General features: G+C 43.8%; 1 protein-coding gene across 1 annotated transcript in view; it reads left to right on the plus strand.

Moving 5' to 3' along the window:
• Window positions 1-21,918, plus strand: part of ERO1A (endoplasmic reticulum oxidoreductase 1 alpha) — a 68,590-nt gene that overhangs the window by 34,466 nt on the left and 12,206 nt on the right. The window contains exons 5-14 of the mRNA XM_089661362.1: window positions 1,206-1,285; window positions 2,199-2,275; window positions 4,624-4,744; window positions 12,625-12,671; window positions 12,907-12,918; window positions 13,979-14,005; window positions 14,779-14,871; window positions 18,627-18,873; window positions 20,632-20,701; window positions 21,065-21,151. Coding sequence (XP_089517488.1) covers window positions 1,206-1,285; window positions 2,199-2,275; window positions 4,624-4,744; window positions 12,625-12,671; window positions 12,907-12,918; window positions 13,979-14,005; window positions 14,779-14,871; window positions 18,627-18,873; window positions 20,632-20,701; window positions 21,065-21,151 — 861 coding nt within the window. The remainder of the gene's footprint in view (window positions 1-1,205; window positions 1,286-2,198; window positions 2,276-4,623; window positions 4,745-12,624; window positions 12,672-12,906; window positions 12,919-13,978; window positions 14,006-14,778; window positions 14,872-18,626; window positions 18,874-20,631; window positions 20,702-21,064; window positions 21,152-21,918) is intronic.

The raw sequence follows: 21,918 nt of genomic DNA on the forward strand, positions 1-21,918 counted from the left end.
AAAGCTGAAGTTTAATCTGCTTATGTTTTGCCTTCCCTCGTTCCTCCTTTCTCTGCTCATCAACATGCTAATGAAATTATTAACTAAAGCCTTTCTGTTTTCATTACACACCTTATTTTAGAGGCAGTGACACGGAGTCTCTGTGCTTATCTATGCAATGCAGGCAGATCACAGTTGGTGGGAGGGGCAGGCAGGGTGCCATAGATAACTTCCTGAAAACATCACAGCACCCTGCCTCAGTACTTCTCTCAAGAGCTTTCGTTCCTGATGTAAGCAGTGGGCTGGCTCTTGGAAGGAAATATGGAAAAATCAAAATGCCTTGAGTGGATTTCATTCTGGAGGAGTGGGCGTTCCTTGGCAGGCTGTATTTGCATACAGACCACCTACATGTGATGCAGAGCCCCCATGATTTAAAGAACTGAAATCAAATCAATGCAAAGGTTGGCCAGGCCGGGAAACGATGTTTGAAGATGTCTGCCAACACTCCTTGGGCCTTTTTTCCTTGAACAGTTGAGCATCGTCCCCTCCTCTCTCTCTTATGTGACTCAGTGGGAACAAGACTTGGCATCTGAGATAGACGTGGCGGACTGGACCTAAATCTTCATCAAACACTGCCACTTAAGAGATGGCCATAAAGTGCTCTTGCTTACAGGCCTCAGGGCCTGGTCTGTGCACTATTAGGCACGGTACCACTTTTTTATTTTTTATTTATTTATTTAATCACTCCCACGTTTTGTCACTTTTTCTGTTCTTATGTGTGTGTTTTTCATGGATGGAGGGTGTGGGTCCTCGGGCCTTACCTGAAGTGTAGGGGGAGGATGTGTGGCCCTACGGCTCCTTCCTCCCCTGATCCCTAGGGGGTTTTCTCTTCGGGAGAACCCCCTTGCCTAGTACTGGATGTCCGGCTTCGGCTGGGCATAAGGAACGGTGGTCCACCAGGCCTTTAGGACCAAATGGGAACCTTGTCCCTGTCAGGAGCTTCGTGCCCCGGGGGATCGGGTGAACGGTCCAACCCTTCCGGGGGTAGGACAAGCACACCCCTAAGTGCACTTTTTCGTGTGGTGTTCGCACTTGCACATTTTTTGTGATCACTTACGGGTTTTTCGTTGTAGTTTGCACGTTTGCGGACTTAAAAAAATAAAAAAATAAAGTGCTCTTGCTTACATGTGTGTATATATATAATGTGCTTTCTCTGTTTCTTGTAGTACACCGAGGCTGCAAATCGGAATGGTGAGCTGGAGTGTGAGAAAGAGAAGAGGTTGGGTGCTGTGGATGAATCCTTGAGGTGAGTGAATATATATATATATATATTACACACTCCATAACTCCACTATGAGTAAAGCTGACCATGCACGTTTTTTTTTTTTTTTTTTTTTTTTTTTTTTTTAGCCAGCATGTTAAACAAGAACTGACTCGATTCACACATTCAATGCAGATGCAGGAATCTTCCCCATTGTGTCATTGTATTACAGCAGGGACTCTGGCCCCCCTCTGTCAGAAAATACACTTGATCAGCACTGCAGCCGGTTGGCTGCAAATGTTGATCATATGGAGGTTTTCCAAGAAGACTGTTCATAAGAAGTCAATCGATAGATCGACTTCTTCTGGCCAGGTACGGCCACAGATGGATTGAGCTGACCTAACTTCGATCAATGCATGGCCAACTTAAGGCTACGTTCACACTAGCCTTGTCAGCAAGCGGCAGACTAGGCATTTGGGAAGCGTTTTTACCGTTTTCCAAACGCCTCGGAAAATTCTGTACATTGCAGCACATAGCGCTGTTCACACGGAGCGTTAGCGTCGCGTCACGGCAAAATGAGCGCCTCTGGTCGAGTCAGGAGGAGTTGAAGCCTCCTATAAAACTCTATGGTGCTGCTCCGCAAACGCCCGGCCGGTGTTTGCGGTGCGGTTGCGAGGCATTTGCGGAGCGTTAACACCATTCAAACTTCATTATAGGCGTTTGTGGGGCATTTTAAAGCTTAGCAAACGCCTAGTAACCGCCACTAAACCGTGCATACGGCATTTTTGAAGCGTTTGTGGAGCGTTAAAAACGCTCCGCAAACGCCGGACCAACGCTTGTCAAACGCTATAGGGGCGTTTTGGCAAGAGTTGGAAAAAATCAAGTGTGAACGAGCCCTAAGACTCAGAAGTTGTAAGGAAATGAGAGCTTCGCCTTATTGTGACATTTCTTCTTGCAGTGAAGCCGCACAAGAAGCCTTTTCACAGTGGAATCATCATGACGATAACTCCGATGATAATTTCTGCGAACATGACGGTATGTGGCCTGTCCTCCTCCTGATATCAGACTGGAAAGATAACATGAGAGCCAAGCACGCAGATGTAATTAATATACCAAAAGCATGCGCAAAACCTTTAATTTCTTTCACTGTGATTTTGATTTTTTTGATTAAATTGTTACTAAACCCAAGTAAAAATCAGTCTGTATATGCAGTAAAGCATACTTGTTATACTCGCTGTGGAACCCAAGGGGTTAAGCCTCTCCATTGTGTAAAAAGGCTGTTTGATCCTGTCTTCTCTGAACCTGCCCTTCTTTCACTGTCCACAATCCATTTGCTGATAGAACAGAGCCTTGGGGGCTAACTGCACATGCTCATTTTGGTGTGCATTTGCTAGAGTGTTTGTTTTTTTTTTTTTGTTTTTTTTCTTGGGAGAGTGCATGTGATTAGCACAGGGCTAATAAGCACTGTCCAGATAGAGATTCGGTGGTCAGGCAGCCTCATAGGACAATTAGAGGAGAATGAAAACTCCTGCAAACTTTAACCAGTGCAGCTCTAACTGCAGATGAGAAAAGGTATTTAGCAGACTATATTTACTAAAATAATTGCATTTCCATGTTCTGTGTACTGTGGGAGATCACATATAGTAAATGCAGGGTCCTGGGTTTAGTAACACTTAATCAAATAATGTGAATAATAGTGTAGAAAAATACATAAAAGATCACCAATAAAGTGACAAAATAAAACCATAAGTCACCAGATTTATATGCAACATAATTCAAGTAATGTTATAATAAAGGTGGAAATCCACTGCCAGAGATCAAGCTATGAAGTTCAGGGCTCCATCAGGGGCCAGTACTGAATCTTTAATAACAATCAAATGCTGCAGTTCCACGTGCAGGGGAGTATTTACCACAAGGCAATCAAGGCATTTGCCTAGGGCAGGGGTCTGCAACCTTTAAGACATAAAGAGCCACTTGGACCCGTTTCCGAGAGGGAAAAAAAGACTGGGAGCCGCAAAACCATTGCAACATTTAAAACAAATCCGACACTGCATATATTGCAAAAAGCGCTCTGGTCATGAAGGGGGTTTAAGGGCCCAGTAAGCAAAGGGTTAATCAGGGCCACAGTGTATCGTCATAATCACAATCATAGCCTTAGGTCAGTGGTGGGCAACCTTTTTTTTCAACTGAGCCAAATCTCGCCAAAACCACGATTGAAATTTATTTTGAGAGCCACATTTTTAAAACTGAAAATTCATCCCCCATATAGTAATTCATCCCCCATATAGTAATTCATCCCCTATAGTAATTCATCCCCCATAGTAATTCATCCCCCATAGTAATTCATCCCCCATATAGTAATTCATCCCCCCTATAGTAATTCATCCCCCCTATAGTAATTCATTCCCCATATTGTGTCAATTCACTTACCTTTGCTCCGCGTGTTCCTCTCGCCGTGTTCCCGCGCCGTTCCGGTCTTCAGGGCGGACTGTGAGAGGAGAGGAGTTCGTCACGCTGCCCCGCCTACATCCTGACAGCCAATGTTTGCCACGCTCCGCGGGCCGGATTAAAAGGTCCGCCGGGCCGTAGTTTGCCCATTGCTGGGCTAGCTGCAGAGTCCTGACTTTTGGGGCGGCCGCCCGAGAGGAGGGAGGGGAGCGGGCGCCCGGCACACAGAAGAGCCGCATTAAAATGTGTAAATAGCCGTGGCTTGCCGACCACTGAGCTACAGCAACCCTATTGCCTGTCACCTGGTGGGCAGTGTGCTCCGGTGCCGCAGCAAAGGTGAAAAAGAGCCGCATGCGGCTCTGGAGCCGCGGGTTGCCGACACCCGGCCTAGGGCGACATTTGTCAGGGGGGCAGCGCCGTCCCCCAAAAGAAGGGATGGAAGAAGGGACACACACAGCATGGGGACCAGGTGGGATCTGAGAGGGGCTGCTTGATGGTATATGCAGAGCCTGACTCTTGTTCCTGGGGATGTCTGGTGCTGTGAAGGTGAGTGTCTTCGCTCTCGCAGGGTCGGGGGGGGGGGGGCGTTGCCAGTGCATAGATGGAGGTGGTGGTAGTAGTGGAAGGCTCTCTCGGGTGGGGGTGTTGTTGGTCAATGCCAGGCTCTCTTCATGGGGGAGGGGGGTGCTGGTCAGTGTCAGGGTCTTTCACAAGCATCTTCGGGTTACATAAAGCACAAAATTGCCATCCTGCGGGTGTGATGGTTTCCTAGGCCACTGGCCTTGCCCTACGCGTTTTGTCTGTTCAAGGGAAGTCTTCAGCGCATATTAAAAAAAAGGCAGTCCCTTGCACAGACGAAACACGTAGGGTTTCCATTGAAAGGTGGAGTGCTCTTTACATATACATAGATTTTTTTTTTTTTTTTTTTTTTTCAGATGAAGAGTCTCCAGATGCAGAGTATGTCGACTTGCTTATTAATCCGGAACGATACACGGGGTACAAAGGATCTGATGCTTGGAAGATCTGGAACAGCATTTACGAGGAGAACTGTTTCAAGTAAGTGACCGCATCATCTAAATTTGTCCTTTAGGACTATGGAGAAGAAATAATAAACTTCTATGTAATGTCAGTGGTTGATCTTACACTCATATGTATTTTTACCTTGCTGCCTGCACGCAGTGATTCCTGTACTGACTCCGCCTCCTGAAACTCCTCCTCTCAGCATCTCTGTAGTTCAAAAGGTGGGTTCTGTGAAATGTGTGACACAGCAGTGCCTATTCACAGGGCATAGTGAATATGTCACAAAGTTCACAAAAGTAAATGTGTGGGGATCTTAAAAGCGGAGCTTCATCCAGAAGGTAATTTTGGGGGCGAGGGGAGCGGCAGTTAGCGTGCCAGCGCAGGGGACCCGAAGACCAGTGAACTGGCTCTGGAGAGGATGCGCTGGATCCTTGGGAAAAGTGAGCGTCGGTTTATTAAAAGTCAGCAGCTACAGTATTTGTAGCTGCTGACTTTTAATTTTTGGATCTCTGGCTGAAGCTCCTCAACCACTTGCAATCTTATTTTGGTAAAAATACCCAATTGTTTGGTAACATAAAAGATGGTGCGCCAAGAAAAATACTAAAGCTTTCATGCTTTAAAAAGTGCATCCACCTGTGAAACATGCCAAATGACAGTATCTAAAAATCTCCATAGGCAGCTATATAAAAGCCTTTACAGGTTACCAGTTTAGAGTTACACAGGAGGTCTGGCGGTAAAATCATAGCTCTCACTCTGCCGTATGCAGTAATACATCACATGCGTGGTGCGATCGCCATTTATACTGTATATGCATGCGGGTCCTACGTGTGCGTTCACATTTCAGAGTGAGCATAGAGAACGGGGGCACTTTCTAAATTATATTTTTTTTTATATTTTGCACTGTAACTTTTTTTTATTTTTGTGACAGGTCCTCTTTGTGGAGAGATTGGGGGTCTATTAGACCCCCGATCTCTCCTTTTTGACTTCCAATGCAACCGATCAGACACACTGGTCTGATCGGCTGCTTCCCTGGCTGTTACCATCCAGGTAAACGAAAGACCTGAACAGGAAGTGACGACATCCTCGTTGCTTTCTGTTTGTGACATCACACAGTGGGAGGAACGGCTCACTGTGTGCCAGGAGCTGGATGCCACTAGACGTGTTATTGCTGTCGTCCCCATTTGCACAGGAGAACCCAGTAAAGGCGGAGGGAGGGGGGTGGGACCCCTTCCACCGCCTATAGAAGTAATCCAGTGGCTTGTTAGCCGCCCGGATTACTTTTACTTTGTAGGAAATCGTTGTGGCTACAAGAGGATATTTTGATCATTGCTGCAGCGATCACCAAGAGATATATATATATATATATATATATATATTATATGATGTTTATAAATGTACCTTGGACAGGAAGTGGTTAAAGTAAGTTTTTTTGTTTTTTTTTTTTACAAATGTCAGGATCATTCAGATTTATAGGTGTAGGCTAGAAATAATTAAAATACAGTGTGAAAATGAGTAAGTGTTTACATTTTGACCATGGATGCACCTCAAAATCTGGCAGGAGTTCTATGCCTTCCCCTTCCCATCAAAATGATGAAAAAAAGAGTTGGCCTTGAAGAGAAAGAAAAGAGGAAAAGCTTACGATTATGAAAGGAAATGGTTTCCTACATCACCGTCTTCCTGCCAGTAATCCCTGTGCGAGGCAATCTGCCTCTATAAGTAAAAATAGTCAATGGTGAACAGCTTGCATTTACCACATGGCAGAATCAAAGTGTTAAGACCCTCTTGAAACCCTACTTTTTACTTGTTATATATTCAGGCTGTGTTACACACGATATATTCCGGCTGTATTACATACGATATATTCAGGCTGTGTTACACACGATATATTCCGGCTGTATTACATGCGATATATTCAGGCTGCGTTGCACGCGATACATTCAGGCTGCGTTGCACGCGATACATTCAGGCTGCGTTGCACGCGATACATTCAGGCTGCGTTGCACGCGATACATTCAGGCTGCGTTGCACGCGATACATTCAGGCTGCGTTGCACGCGATACATTCAGGCTGCGTTGCACGCGATACATTCAGGCTGCGTTGCACGCGATACATTCAGGCTGCGTTGCACGCGATACATTCAGGCTGCGTTGCACGCGATACATTCAGGCTGCGTTGCACGCGATACATTCAGGCTGCGTTGCACGCGATACATTCAGGCTGCGTTGCACGCGATACATTCAGGCTGCGTTGCACGCGATACAATCCGGCTGCGTTGCACGCGATACATTCCGGCTGCGTTGCACATGACAAATATGGCCTTGTTCTGTCTCTCCATTCTAAGCATTGATAGTGTGATTTCTGTAACTTACAGTTGTGATGAGATGGTGATAACTTCAACCTCAGTTCGATACCACAGTCAGTGACTCAATCAGATGATATCTTGCAGATCTTGTGAAGTTTATTCCATAAACTGTGAGAATCTTACAACGATGAACATTCGATAGGTCAAAAGATCATACTGTTTCTGCTCCATGCCATGAGGCTTGCTGTAATGCATTCCTGGGAAAGGGGGAGGGCTATCTATACAACATTAGCTAAACCAAAGGAAAGGGAGGGGCAGAGACAAGATATAGAAAACTCTTAAAGGCATATGACAGTCATGTGAAACATGATAGGCCTTCTTCTACTTCTTCCTATTTTTATATTTTGGATGTATTTATGCTCAATACTGAATTAAGCTGCCATAAATTGGCAGCACGCTGGAGAGCTGAGCCACTACTCACACAGAGCCCCGAGTCCCGATCTCCAGCAGCCTGACACACCCCATGCACAATGCTCCAATTAACAGTGCTGTTCAAGGAACATAAGCTTTGTTGCTTGGGATACCATGTAGGGAGCGTGTCAGACTGCTAACGACCTTGACAGCTGCACTATGTAGTCCAGCTCTCCAGAGTGCTAATGGCACAGGCCATTTTAGTATGTTAAAGCGTATTTAAACCCAAGAACTAAAATTAGATGGATGGATAGATAGCAGCCTATCTTTGTTTAGATGTGGTGGCAGCATTTTTCCCCTATTTTGTTATTTAGGCTTTCTTTTCACCTCATGATCCTGCCAGTAACACACCTTTCTAGGGTGACAACGCTCATTCACTGTACTGTATCTATGGAGGAGAAGTGTTGTTACCATAGGACAGGACTACAAATGCCTCCCCTTCTCCTGTTCTCCAGAACACAGAGGAAGAGGCACTGTAGTCCTCAAATAGGAACAGTTTAATGTGAAAAGAATGCAGTGCAGGACGTTATTAGCTGATTTCTGTCGGCATCAGTAGTTTTTTTTTTTTTTTTTTTTTTGTTTGTTTTTTTTTTTTTGCCACTTATCTGGGAGATATTACAAAATGCACTCAATGGTATATTTTACAGATCAAGGGGGACCAAATAAAAGAAGTTCATTAGTACAGTTTACAAATCCTTTTACGCATAGGCATATAAAAATACAAACCTCTCAGTGCCATCATCCACATAGAGAAAGAGAACGGAGAATGTAAATTAAACCGTGTGTGTGTGTGTTTTAGTATCACTGTTGGGCTTTAGAGCATAGAATCTGCAATATTCCTTTGTGCAGAGCTACTAACATTTGAGGTTCTCTTCCCCTTTAAGCTGCACTAGCACTGTATTGATTTTGTACTTCTACATATTAGTGAATTTGTTCAGCATGACCTCGGTTCCAAGCCTCATTATTTATTTTTCTATCTGGCTTAGCCTTTAACTGTTTGCATATTCAAATACAGGCCAAACAATATGTACAGCCCAGTAGTCTTATCATCCAAGTCAAATAGAGCAGGAGGGACAGCATACCTGAGACGTGCAGTGAAATGGCTCCTGAAAAGTGTAGCTGTAATGTGAAAATCTGAATGTTTTTTCTAGTTTTATTACTGCTGAATCAATAAGGAGTGGAAGGCTTCTTCCAGCTGCTGGCATCTATATGGATGGTTATGAAAAGTCTGATACCCAATTTTTGCTGCTTGCAACAAAGGACAACTCCAGAACAGGGGTCTCCAAACAAGAAAGGGACAGCTTACTGTCCTTCAGAGTTTAGGGGGGCCTGGACTGCGCCACGTGGGAGTAAATAATGCCCGATCTTTGGTATTAGGGGGAGAAAGAGTTGGTGTCAGTGGGAGGAATAGTGTCTAAAGGGCCAGATAAGACAAGCAAAGGGCTGCAGTTTGGAGACCACTGTTCCCGAGGATTGTTAAACCTACTTCCAGGGATAGGGGGTGTGGTTGATGTCCTGGGAGGTGTCTGAATAAAGCTTTGGCCCTTATGGACGTGGCATTTCAGGGTGTAAAGTCTTATATTACGTACCTTCCTTACCCCAGACACCACTAAACTACTCGTACACTCCCTGATTATCTCACACCTTGACTACTGCAACTCCCTCTTCACCGGCCTACCCCAGTGCAGGCTCTCCCCGCTTCAGACCATCCTGAACTCAGCGGCTAGACTCATCCACCTCACCAACCGCTCCACCTCTGCCACTCCCCTCTGCCTATCCCTCCACTGGCTCCCAATTGCCCAACGCATCAAATTTAAACTTCTAACCCTGACCTACAAAGCCATTCACAACACTGCCCCTGACTACCTCGCCAACCTGATCCCCAAGTACCGCCCTACCCGTACCCTTCGCTCCTCACAGGACCTCCTTCTATCCTGCTCCCTGGTCTCCTCCTCCCATGCACGACTGAAAGACTTCTCCAGGTCCTCCCCCATCCTCTGGAACTCACTGCCCCAATCCATCAGACTGTCGCCTTCCCTCCTCACATTCAGGAGCTCCCTCAAAACCCATCTCTTCAGGGAAGCCTACCCCACCCTCACCTAATGGCCATTCTCCCTCATTCCTCCCACCACTTCATTCCCCTCAGCCACTTCCTACTGTACCACTACCCCCTCCCTCCTAGATTGTAAGCTCGAAAGAGTAGGGCCCTCTTACCCCTCGTACATTGTTTGTTATTGTTGTACTGTGCCATGTATTGCCCCCCCTATATTGTACAGCGCTGAGCAAACCCTTTGGCGCTATATAAACTCGATGTAATAATAATAATACAGGTACTCTTAGGAGCAGTATTGGGTTCCTTCAATTAACAGTAGGGCCCCGAGTCCAGACCCAGCTAGGCTAAACTCTTTGTGTAATCCTCTACAAATAGCTGAAGGCTATGGCTTGGCAGAGGGATGCCCATACTGGATTAATTGGCCAACCTACCTGAAACTGAACCGCTGCAGATCCCCTCCTAAACAGATACCAGCAGAATGGATGTCTCCATTGGAAAACTATTGCCCCCACTTTCTTTTTTGGTGACGACTGTAAAATTTTGGGTTTCTCTGTCCCTTTTTTTTTTTTTTTTTCCCATTGTGATAATGGCCACCAGGACACAATAAAAACATGACAAAAGGTCTAACCACCCCCTACTTTATTAAAACAAAGTTTTGGCTGTGACTATACTTTACTTTAAAATGGACCCTTCCCTTCAGGCCAAATCCCTGAATTCATTGTGGCCTTCCTTCTTACAATAAACAGTGCTTCAAACGTCATAAATGTACCCGTAGGGGGAAAATGGTCGAATAATGTACTCGCCTTTCCCTGGCTTCTGTAGTGCAGGGGGGTGACTTCATCCTCCAGCCATCAAGATCCCTGGGAATGATGTGTAGCCCAAATTGTGAGAGAAAACCATGCAGAACGGTGCAGGGTCATCTTCTTGCAAGGTTTGGGCTGCTCAATCTTCTTCATGACCTAACTTCCATAGTACCAGAGGTGACTTATGTGACTTCATCCTCCTGCTAACAAGCTCCCTGGGAATGAGTAGTAGCTCAAATCTCTAGAGACGTTGTGCAGAATCATCCTCTCACAAGCTTTGGGCTGCTCAACATTCTCCGAGAACTGGCTGGAAGAGTATGACATCACTTTTGCCTAGGTGCTGTGGGGGAAATCGGAGACAGATGAATCTATGATCTATTTCTCCCTTGAGTGGATCTTGTCACTTGCAAGGTAAGTAAGTTTTAAAACCCAACTCCAACTGGAACTTACAAGCTACCAATTATTAGCCATCTGCAGCACATTGCCTTCCTTTGTGTAACTGGATAGGGGATGAGGAGAGACTGTCGGAGCAGCCACTTCCTCTTCCCGAAATCATCAGATGGACAAAGACTTCAGTTTAGCCACAATAGCAGCACAGTTTTTCATTGTGCAAGGCTTGTGGAAGTTCCAGGAATGTTGTGTAATTGAGCCCAAACATACTTCCAATATACTTATCTGTAAGGTCAGCTCTGGTGTGTACTAAGTTTTGTGAAGGCATGGTTTGCTTAACCCCTTGTTACAAAAAGGTTGAGTGGCTAGCTAGAAACAGGAAATACATTATTAACCGCAATGCTAGCCAGTACTTAATTTGTTGCCGATGGAGGAAATAGAGAGTGTGGGTTGGAGCTAAAAAACCTTCAGTATGCAGCTCCCCTTCATACTTATCTGAGCCCGATCGTGATCCAGCAATGTGCATGAGAAGAGCTGCTGTCCTGCCTCTGTGCCTCCTCATTGGCTCAGAGACTGACAGCAGCAAGAGCCAATGGCTCTTGCTGCTGTCAGTCAGTCAATGAGGAGAGAGCAGGGGTGGGGACTATCCCCGTTCTGTGTCTCTTATGGACATGCAGAGTGGGGCTCAGTAGCGAGCACACACGAGTGCCCCCTTAGTAGGAGGCTTGCTGCAGGAGGCACTTCGCAGGGCTAAGGAGCCAGAGCGCTGGTGGGGGACACGAGAAGAAGAGGGTCAGGGCTGCTCTTTGCAAACCTCTTGCACAGAGTAGGTAATATAACATGTTATTAAAAAATAAACGTTTTCACTTGATTGTAAACCTTCACCTGATTGTATAGACTGGGAAAATAAAGGCAATTACTTGATGAGTACCTGACTGTAAAGCTTTGAAATTGAAGGCAGGCACCTGATTGGTTACCTAAATGTATAGCGTAGAAAATAAGCCCCTGTCTACACTAGTGTGATTTGTCATGGCAGTACTAGGGTCGTTGGTTCAAATCCCAACCACGGCACCACCTGCCTGGAGTTTGCATGTTCTCCCTGTGCCTGCGTGGGTTTCCTCTGGGTACTCCGGTTTCCTCCCACACTCCAAAGACATGCTGGTAGGATAATTGGATCTGAGAATTTGAGTTAGGGACCTTAGATTGTACACCCCTTGAGGGTTAGGGACCTTAGATTGTACACCCCTTGAGGGTTAGGGACCTTAGATTGTACACCCCTTGAGGGTTAGGGACTGATGTGAATGTACAATATATATATAAAGTGCTGCATAAATTGACAGTGCTATACAAGTACCTGAAATAAATAAATCTGCTGTCAGTGCTGCAACGCACAACAGTGGAAATCATGTTATTCTTAATGGTGACTGTTCACATCCGTCCAACGCGGTGCGGTGAGTATTTTGAAAAGGTGCGGGTTCTTCTTTTGGCACTACACAGTGAGGTTTGTAACCCATGGACTTCATTTTGGCACGCATAAAAACCCATATATGCAGTCTCTTCCGCCTAGCCACAATTATATTGTTAGTCGTTGGCAAAGACAAAAAGGCATGAAAATGCATCAAAAACACATAAACGTGCTACAAAAAGGCATATGATTATGCAGCAACACTAGCAGGAACCTAGAATAAAGGCAGACAGCCTGATTGGTTACCTGATCATATATAGCTTAGAAAATTAGGGCAGACACCTGACTATTTTCTACGCTATACTATTAGATAATCAAAGGCAATGGCTTAAAAAATAAAGGGAGGCAACTGATTAGTTATTTCAACAGCCAACGTATTAGGAATATGACTTGTTTACCCACCGGAGTTAAATTCTCCTCATTGTTTTGCAGGCCAAAAGCCGTAAAACGACCACTGAATCCTCTGGCTTCAGGGCGAGGTAAGAAAAATTCCCTTTTTTATTTCTTTTTTTTCCATATGTTTTCTTGTGGTGTATACATTTTATTAGGACTTCTTATGAAGAAATTGTATTTACATTTCAGGTGATATGGCATGCTAAACAGCAGGCATGGTTTGATCAGAAATTGATTCATATGATGCCAGCAGTGAATAGAGAATAAATGTACATTGTTTGTTTTTATTTCTTTATTAAATATATATTTTTTTTTCTGTAGGTGAAAATGAAGGTAAGGGAACCCATCCATTTATTTCATAGCCCTTTCCAGGTAATAGTTAATCATTTTAATTGTCTGTTGGATCACTTGGGTAGTTCAGCCCACTCCTTCATATTTTTTTTTTTTCTTGTTTGTGACAGGGGCTCAGTGCTCTGACCCCAGAGCTGTGCAACTTCCTTGGGACTTTCCGGCAACTTTTGTGGTTTAAAATTGCAGTCTGTGGCACCCAAGTCGCACCAAAGTTGCAGAAAAGTTTTTTTCCTGTTTCTTCGACTTGGGTCACATGGGTTAGGATGGCACCCATTTGAAATGAAAGTGTTTTGACTTGTCATGGGACTTTGTGTTGTATAAGTCACAGAAGCGTAAACCAGGGATGGTACTGTGTTAATTAAACCCAGCTAGAGACTTGAAATTTCTTTGTTCTGCTTAGGGCAGGGAATAGTTGGAACTTTATTGGAGGGGGACCAAGTGGGGGGTTTTGGGCACGCCTGTTCATGCCCTCCTTTCCTGTGGCACTTTTCAGGAAGCAAGTGGATATCTCCACAACAGTACCATAGACTGCAATAAAACTCTAATACATACAATCCAATAAGAGCGTAAACAAATGTCCAAGAGTCCAAGGTAATTTTGATGATCAGATTGATTCATAGCAAAATAAAGCCAAACACACAACTGTTTTATCAGGGCTTCAGAATTCTTTTTACACAGACTCAGGTAAGCAAATGCTAATTAAATCTGAGATTTACTGCTTCGACCAGTTTCAGGAGGGGAAGGTTAAGCTAGTGTTAGTGAATACAGCTGCGTTCTTAGCTGTGTTGTCTATATGATAGTTATCTGAATTATTGTCCCTATTGGGAGATTATTCTTGTTCTAGTGACAACCTGGATTTTCCATAAGTTTCATTTCTTTGACAGTGGTTACCAGGACAAATGGAGGATCTCCTTAGTAGGAACAGCAATAAAAACTGACAGGCGTATTAACCCCTCCCCAATTGGCTTTACATATACATTAATTAGAATGTTGGCATTTTTGGATTTTTTGGGTCAATCTTTTTTTCTTTTTTTTTCCCCAGAAACCATGTTCTATAGCTGGCTGGAAGGTACGTAATTTAATTTCCGCCAAAAAAGAAAAGCGAGATTTTATTTATTATATAATTAATAATTAAAGAAAAAAAATAAATAAAAAAAAAAAATATATATATATATATATATATATATATATATATCTATCTCTATATATCTCCTGTCTTGTAATTACAAGCATACTGTATAGCATGTTTCTCCCCTGACAAAACAGCAAGGGTTCCCCAAGGGCATACAATTTCCTCACTCTTGGTGTATGAACTGCATTGTGCTGATTCCAGCAGCTCTATGCCTGATTGAAGGCAGCTCTAACTCAATCAGCATGAACAATTTATTAAAGGAGGAATCCGCTGACCTTACACCAACCATCTGATCAGTACCGTTGCAGAAAAATAACAACCCTTATTCCGTTGCATACAATGCATGCAGTTGTACTGCCTGCTTTAACGCCTTGAATCCCACACTAGTGCGCCATATTGACTCCTTACTGCCTGTCAAATGCTCTCTGAAGAGCAATCAGAACATGGGTCACTCTCCAGATTGCAAAGCTCTTGTGAACCTGCCCTTATGCTCTGTCAGGGTGCGATGTGATGTCACAACTTCATTGCTTTGTAACTCTCCCCTGGCCAAATTGTAGCACAAGAGTCTACATATATAATAATAATAATAATAATTGCCCAAATTTGACTGTGTATTCAGTGCAGACTAAAGCGACTAGCCTTTATATTTCAGTTTGTATGTAGTATTTTATGTTTCTTTCTTACAGCTGTTCTTGTACTACTTTTTGTAGGTCTGTGTGTTGAGAAAAGAGCATTCTACAGGCTGATATCTGGGTTACATGCAAGTATCAATATTCACCTCAGTGCAAGATACCTACTGCAAGGTAAGGAAGATGTACTGTACTGCTCACTTAAAGCAGTTGTAAAAGCTCAAGGTTTTTACCATCATGTATTCTATGCAGGGGTGGACTGACCATTTGGAAACTCAGGCCCCTAGTCCCCCTAATACTCACCTAAGCCCCGTCTCGATCTGAAGTCTCCGCTATCCTGGGACTCCCTGTCCTCATTGACTGAGACAGCAGTGGGAGCCCATTGACTCCCGCTGCTGTCAATCGCAGCCACTGAGGAGCGAGGGGGCGGGCCCGAGCAGGCGGGAGACCTGAGGAGAGGAGGATGGGGGGTGCTGTGTGCAAAACCACTACACAGAGCAGGCATTTATAAACGTGGGGGTTTTTTAAATTAAAGTGGAGCTCCACCCAAATGGGGAAGTTCTGCTTTAAGCCTTTGTCCCCCGCTTCCCATTAAGGATTGGCACCTTTGGGTAACGGTAACTCCTGTTGAGTGTTACTGTTGAAAAACTTTTATTGATCAGCAGGCTGCAGCTAATCAGCTGTAGCCACTGATCAGTGTATTCTGTTCAGGAAGACCCACTGTCAGAATACAATGGCACAGCTGGGAAGATTCCTCCATCCACCTTGCTTGTGTGGCTTTGGGGCTTGCTGTGGGGGTTCAATCAGCCCCCTGGCTGATAAAAAAAAAAAAAACTGTCTGTGATCAGCCTTTGTATCGCTGCACCAATATAAACTATTCCCTTAAAGTGGAGTTCCAGCTGAAAAAAAAAAAAAAGTCAACAGCTTACAGAAACAGTAGCTGCTGACTTTTAAAATACAGTCACTTACCTGTCCCTCGGTCCAGCAGTGTCCTCACCACAGTTTCACCGGCCATCTTCTCTCCCCGGCGTCGGCATCTCCAGTGTGGGCACCCGGCTGTGACAGCTTGCAGCTTCACAGCCGGATGCCCACTGCGCATGTGCGAGAAGCGCTGTGCTTTGTGAATGGTCCCATAGTCTTCTGGGAGGGGGGGATAACTTCCGCTTCCGATCGCAGCAGAACTGGGAGCGGGTACCTGTCAAATTCGGGTACTCGCTTCAACCCCACCCCCCCAGAGGTGCCAAGTGGGGGACAGAGACTTAAAGCATAACTTCCCCTTTCGGGTGGAACTTCCCTTTAAGCACTTATTAGTGTCCCTCAGTTCTGTCTGAGGTCTGCAAAACTCTTGCAGTCAGTTGGACAAGATTATATGGGCTGCAAATAAACATACACATCATGCTTTTAAGTTGTTTGCAAGAAGATGCTGGAATTGCACTGCAAAAACTCTTGATTTTGAGCACAACTTGCTTGATAAATCTCTGTCTCTAAGAGGAAATGCTTTTACTGTGTCCTCATATTGCACTTTAGTTAACCTAATTTTTAGTTCTCTCCACTTGTCTGTCCCTCAATAAAACACAGAAGTATCTTTGTGCTATAAAACCAGGAAACCAAACTCCCTTAGATTTACTGCAACCAGAGTCATTAGATGAGAGTAGCTCACTGCGCAATAAAAAACCCATTCCATATATTTTTACTCCAACACCTTTTCATAAATTTTGCCCTACACGTATTTTCATTTTTTAAAAGCAAACTTAAGGGTCCCTCCACTGCTCTTATTTTTAACACAAAAGATATTGGAGCCCCCCCCATCTCTCTGGGAGGGCACAGTTGTCTCAATTGGGTTATGCCACGGGCATTATTCTGGGATCAGCCATCGGAGATAAGTACTCCCTATCAGCTGGTTCACAGCTGCAGGTTGCCGGGGCCTCTGATATCCAGATTAGAGAATAGGCATCCTGGATAGTGTGGTCAGTTTCAGCCCCCCTCCACAGCCCTGCAGAATACTTGAAGAGGCATGTTATGAAGACTCTTAGGGAGTCGACACTTTTAGTCTTCATAATGAGGAATCCGGAAAACTTTTTTTTTTTGTCCATGGGATAGGGGCATTATGGACCTCCACATTCCTCATTATGAAGACTCAGCAGATAGAATCCTGAGTACTGCCTAAACACCTTTTTTTGTGCTTTAAAATATCTATAAGGCAGAATTTTTTTTTTTTTTTTTTTAAGTTTTTGATAAAGTAGGAAAATGTTAACCCATCAGGTACTTCAGCACAAAAAATAAAAACCGCACAGATGATCAAATACCACCAAAAGAAAACTCAATTTATGGGGGAAAAAAAGTACGTAAATTTCATTTGGGTGCAGCGTTGCATGACCACGCAACTGTCAGTTAAAGTAACGCAGTGCCATAACAAAAAATGACCTGATCAGGAAAGGGGGTAAATCCTCAGGAGGGCAAGTGGTTAATAATATTTTTTAATTGATGGATTTCAGGTGGGGAAAGGAGGGGGGGGGCACAGGGCCACGCACTAAGCACATTTTGGCTGCTTTATCAATAACTGGCTAAAATTCTAACACATGCTTTCACTCCAGGTTATCTAATCCCCCATTAGGGAGCTCAGAAACCTCACAGATATGAGTACATCATTGCAACTTACTTTCTCATCACATATTTCATACAGTTATCTTCCAAGGTACACCAGTCATGAAGATCTAACAATGCATTGCCCTTTTAGAGATAATTATCACTGAGACAAAGTGATGGGATAGCCTAAATTTTACAGCTGTCATCAGAATAAAAACAGAGAGAATATAGAACAGGGGGGCCACTTGCTGCAATGACAACTGTCTTAGAAGAGAGATTTCCTTTCACTTCCTATTGTGTCTCCTGGAGAGGAAGTAAAGAGAAGACACATGCAGAAAAAAACCCCTAAACAGTTTATTCAAAACTAAAACATTTTGGAGTTCAATATTGTGGGTGCCACAGTGGCTTAGTGGTTAGCACGTCTGCCTTGCAGTAAATGGGTCATGGGTTCGATTCCCGACCATGGCGCCTCCTGCATGGAATTTGCATGTTCTCCCTGTGCTTGCGTGGGTTTCCTCCGGGTGCTCCAGTTTCCTCCCACACTCCAAAGAGATGCTGGTAGGTTAATTGGATCCTGTCTAAATTGGCCTTAATATGTGTATGTATGAATGTGAGTTAGGGACCTTATATTGTACACCCCTTGAGGGTTAGGGACTGATGTGAATGTTCAATATACTGTATATGTGTAAAGCGCTGCGTAAATTGACAGTGCTATATAAGTACCTGAAATAAATAAAATAAAGCAGGAAGGGGTTAGCTACTCTGCTAGGTTTTCATTGCTGTCTGTGTCCCAGCTGGGGAGATTCCAGTCCTTTGTCTTGATGACCACCGTCAACAAGATTAAAAGTGAGGGAAAACGCAACATTTTGAGTGGTCACTGAAACAGGAAGAGATCTGAATCATTTTGAAGGGGACACTTGAGGGGTGAGACATTTTCAGACACTGTTGCTACGGCCAGAATAGGCAACGTGAACGTTTCTCCTTTAACTTAAGAAAAGTGAAACCTCTTTTTTGGATATAAAATGACTAATAGAGGGGAGGAAATATTTCTGCTGCTGTGGTGGCAGATGACCAGAGGCTGAGATATTTGGCCTCATAATGGATGGATCGGAGTCGGACTGGACTCGTATCTGAAGAATAGGATCAGTGACCAAATGACCAACCATTTTGTAACTGAACATGAAATGCATGAGTGGTTAAAAATATTTTTCCCCATATCAAAAAGTGGAGCATCCCATTTTATGGGTGAACCTTGTTGGATAACTGGTGTTGTTTTTTTTTTTTTTCTCTCATTTTGACTCTAGATTTGATTTCACTAATAGTTATCTCTTTTTTTTCTGTAGACACGTGGATGGATAAAATCTGGGGACATAATGTGACAGAGTTTCAGAAGCGCTTTGACGCCACACAAACCCAGAACGAAGGGCCACGGCGACTAAAGAATCTGTACTTTATATACCTGATTGAGCTGAGAGCCATCTCCAAGGTTCTGCCTTTCTTTGAGCGACAGTCTTTTCTACTATATACCGGAAATGACACAAAAGACCTGGAGACAAAACAACTTCTGATCGACATTCTGCACGATGCCAAGTAAGACTCATGCTGTTCAATTACATCTTTTATACAGGAGGGCCACATAGCGTAGAAACTCATTTAAAGCCCTTCTGCAAGTCTTGAGGTAGCGGAATAAGCCAAAACCCTGGCCTTCCCTATTCTGGCAGGTTTCTTCCACACCATGCGAATGGTCCACGGAAGCCTCTTCTCTTTGGTGATTGCACTCGGACATTGTCAAGTACAATGTAGGACCAGCAGTTCTGCATTTTACCTGAGGGCAGTGAGGGCTCCACACAACCTAAGCACGGTCGACATGGTCAACTGACCGAAAGAGACAAAAGGACAGTTAGCAGGACTGTGACCCGGAATAAGAAAACAACTGCTGCAAAAGTGACTGCAGAGCTCAATATCAGTCCTCTGAAGACTGAGTCCCGTGAAGACTGAGATTGAGCCCTGCAGTCACTTCTGCAGCAGTTTTCCTATTCCGGGTCACAATCCTGCGCAGTCCCCTTTGTCTTTCACTTAGTTGACCATATCATATGAGTAGAGAAAGTGAACAAAGCCGCTGTACACTGAAAGGTATGAAAAAAAAAAAAAACCATAACCATATCGACTGTGCTTAAGTTTATCAGACGACATTTTCCCGGAAACTGTATATGCCGTCATAACCTTTGATACTGTACCTCGCGACACGGCAAATACATTGGCAACTTCGGTCACAGAGGCACCAGCTAAGCAGCACCAACAATTTTCCCTCTTTGAAGCTCAGTAAGCTCTGACATGACTCCGTATTACTAGCAGCGCACGTAATGAATGAGGAAAGTGAGGCTTCCCACATGTTAACTAGGTGTCATCACACAGTGGATGCAAATGAGGGTTACATCACTTCCACTTTCAACACGAAATATGTTGTCACTTTCACGCCTGCTTGGAAATCATGTAGTGTTTCCATTTTTTTTTTTTTTGTATCTGTGTGAAGGGCTGTATTTGCCTGCATGTAATACACAGGTGCTCCATACATCTGCATGTAGGCAGTTCCATGCCGATTGGGATGCAGCGGCTGCATGGACACAGCCACGGTACCCCAATTTGACATCCGTGTGGGCATGTGTCCCTGGATGCAGACATTGTGTGTTCAGAAACATGCACCTGCACAGATATCAGATTGGGACATCTTGAGGCTGTAATTGGTGCTAAAAGAGCTTCAACAAAGTATTGAGCAAAGGCTGGGAATACTTATGTACATGTGTTTTTTTTCTGCTTCTTATTTTTAATAAATTGCAAAGATTTCAAAACAAACTTCTTTCACGTTGTCATTATGGGGTATTGTTTGTAGAATGTTGAGGGAAAAAAATGAATTTAATCCATTTTGGAATAAGACTGTAACATAACAAAACGTGGCAAAAGTTCAGTGCTGTGAATACTTTCTGGATGCACTGTATGATCACACAACTGCTGCGTCCCAGTTGACATTTATGGGACTGCCTGCATCCTGTGTGGATAAAGATGACCCTTTCATGGGAGTAAGCATGGTTATGCCCTGTGCAAACGTGCCCTTGGCATGAATGTAGACTGTAGGCACATTAATTAATACACCAAACTAGAACACCAGGATCTTTATTTTCAGACTGACAGTCCTTTTCAGCTGAGTCTAATGAGATTTAAAAAATGACAGTCACATAGCTAAAATAAACATCCTTGTGTAAATTGAGCCTAAAGGTATCATCTACATTCCATTCCTTGTAAGTGTTCTTTCTGGTCAAGTTATATTTCTTTCTCTCTGTCATGTTTCAGAGATTTTCCCCTGCACTTCGATGAAAATTCTCTTTTTGCCGGTGATAAGAAGCAAGCTGACCGCTTAAAGGTAACATAAACAATAGAACTAATATTCGAGTCTGCGTGAGGATTGGGGATTTCGGGATAGAGGGCTTGCTACAGTTTTGATGCAACGGAGAGGGGGCATGAAATATTTCTTGGCCAGTGTCTACTTTTCCATACCAGGATTATCACATCTACGATGGATAACGAGATGCCATCAGTCCCAGATATTATAAATAATTGTAAGCTGTGCTGCACCGCGGTCTGTTTATCACTACCGATACTCAATCCATACCTGTGATAGAAGCTAACATGGATGCCTACGTTTCCTGTATAATTCTGTTACTTCACTTTCACTTTACACATTCACAGGGTGATTTTTTTTTTTTTTTTTTTCCTTTTTATATAGGAAGAATTCCGGCAGCACTTCAGGAATATCTCAAGAATTATGGACTGCGTTGGTTGCTTTAAATGTCGCCTTTGGGGAAAATTGCAGGTAAGGAGTCTAAGACATATTCAGCTAAAGGATGCTTGAACCTTTCCCACTAACCCTGCAAGAGACATTTTTATGACTTTGAATTGTGTGACTGGCTGTCAGCAATCACATGATGGAAAGGACATCCTATTTGCTCTTGATTGCCATTGTGTGACCGGGAGATGTTGGTGGCAGTGCAGAGAAGTTTACTTCAGTTTTCCTTGTACTTTCTGTTTTAGTGACCACTGTGGCAGCATAGACAGCAATAAACCTAAAAAAAGTGGCTGCAACTCTTCCCCGTCCTAATAATAATCAACTCTGCCCGTCTTTGATCCAAAGATGACAATAGTTTGGTTGGAGTTGTACTTGGATCGCTGTCCCATGAACACATATTCGTGACTCGCAATACTACACTGCTCAAAATAATTAACTTGATGCTAGACTCTAATTAAAAAGTCTTCCTTTAAACTCCTGGGAAATTGATCTGGTCAGGTAAGTAGCAGAGGGGATTGTTAATCAGTTTCAGCTGCTTTGGTGTTAATGAAATTAACAGGTGCACTAGTTGGGCAACAATGAGATGACCGCCAAAACAGAAATGGCTTTACAGGTGGAGGCCACTGACATTTTATTCTCTACTCATCTTTCCTGACTGTTTTTCACTAGTTTTTGCATTTGGCTGGGGTCAGTGTCACTACTGGTAGTATGAAGCGTTACCTGGACCCTCCAGAGGTAGCACAGGAGTCCAACTCCGCTAGAATGGTACATCAATATGTACCATTGCCAGAAGG

This window comes from Staurois parvus, unplaced genomic scaffold (assembly GCF_062004578.1).
Source record: "Staurois parvus isolate SC_StPar_1 unplaced genomic scaffold, SC_StPar_1.0 ptg001329l, whole genome shotgun sequence".
Taxonomy (NCBI): Eukaryota; Metazoa; Chordata; class Amphibia; order Anura; family Ranidae; genus Staurois; species Staurois parvus.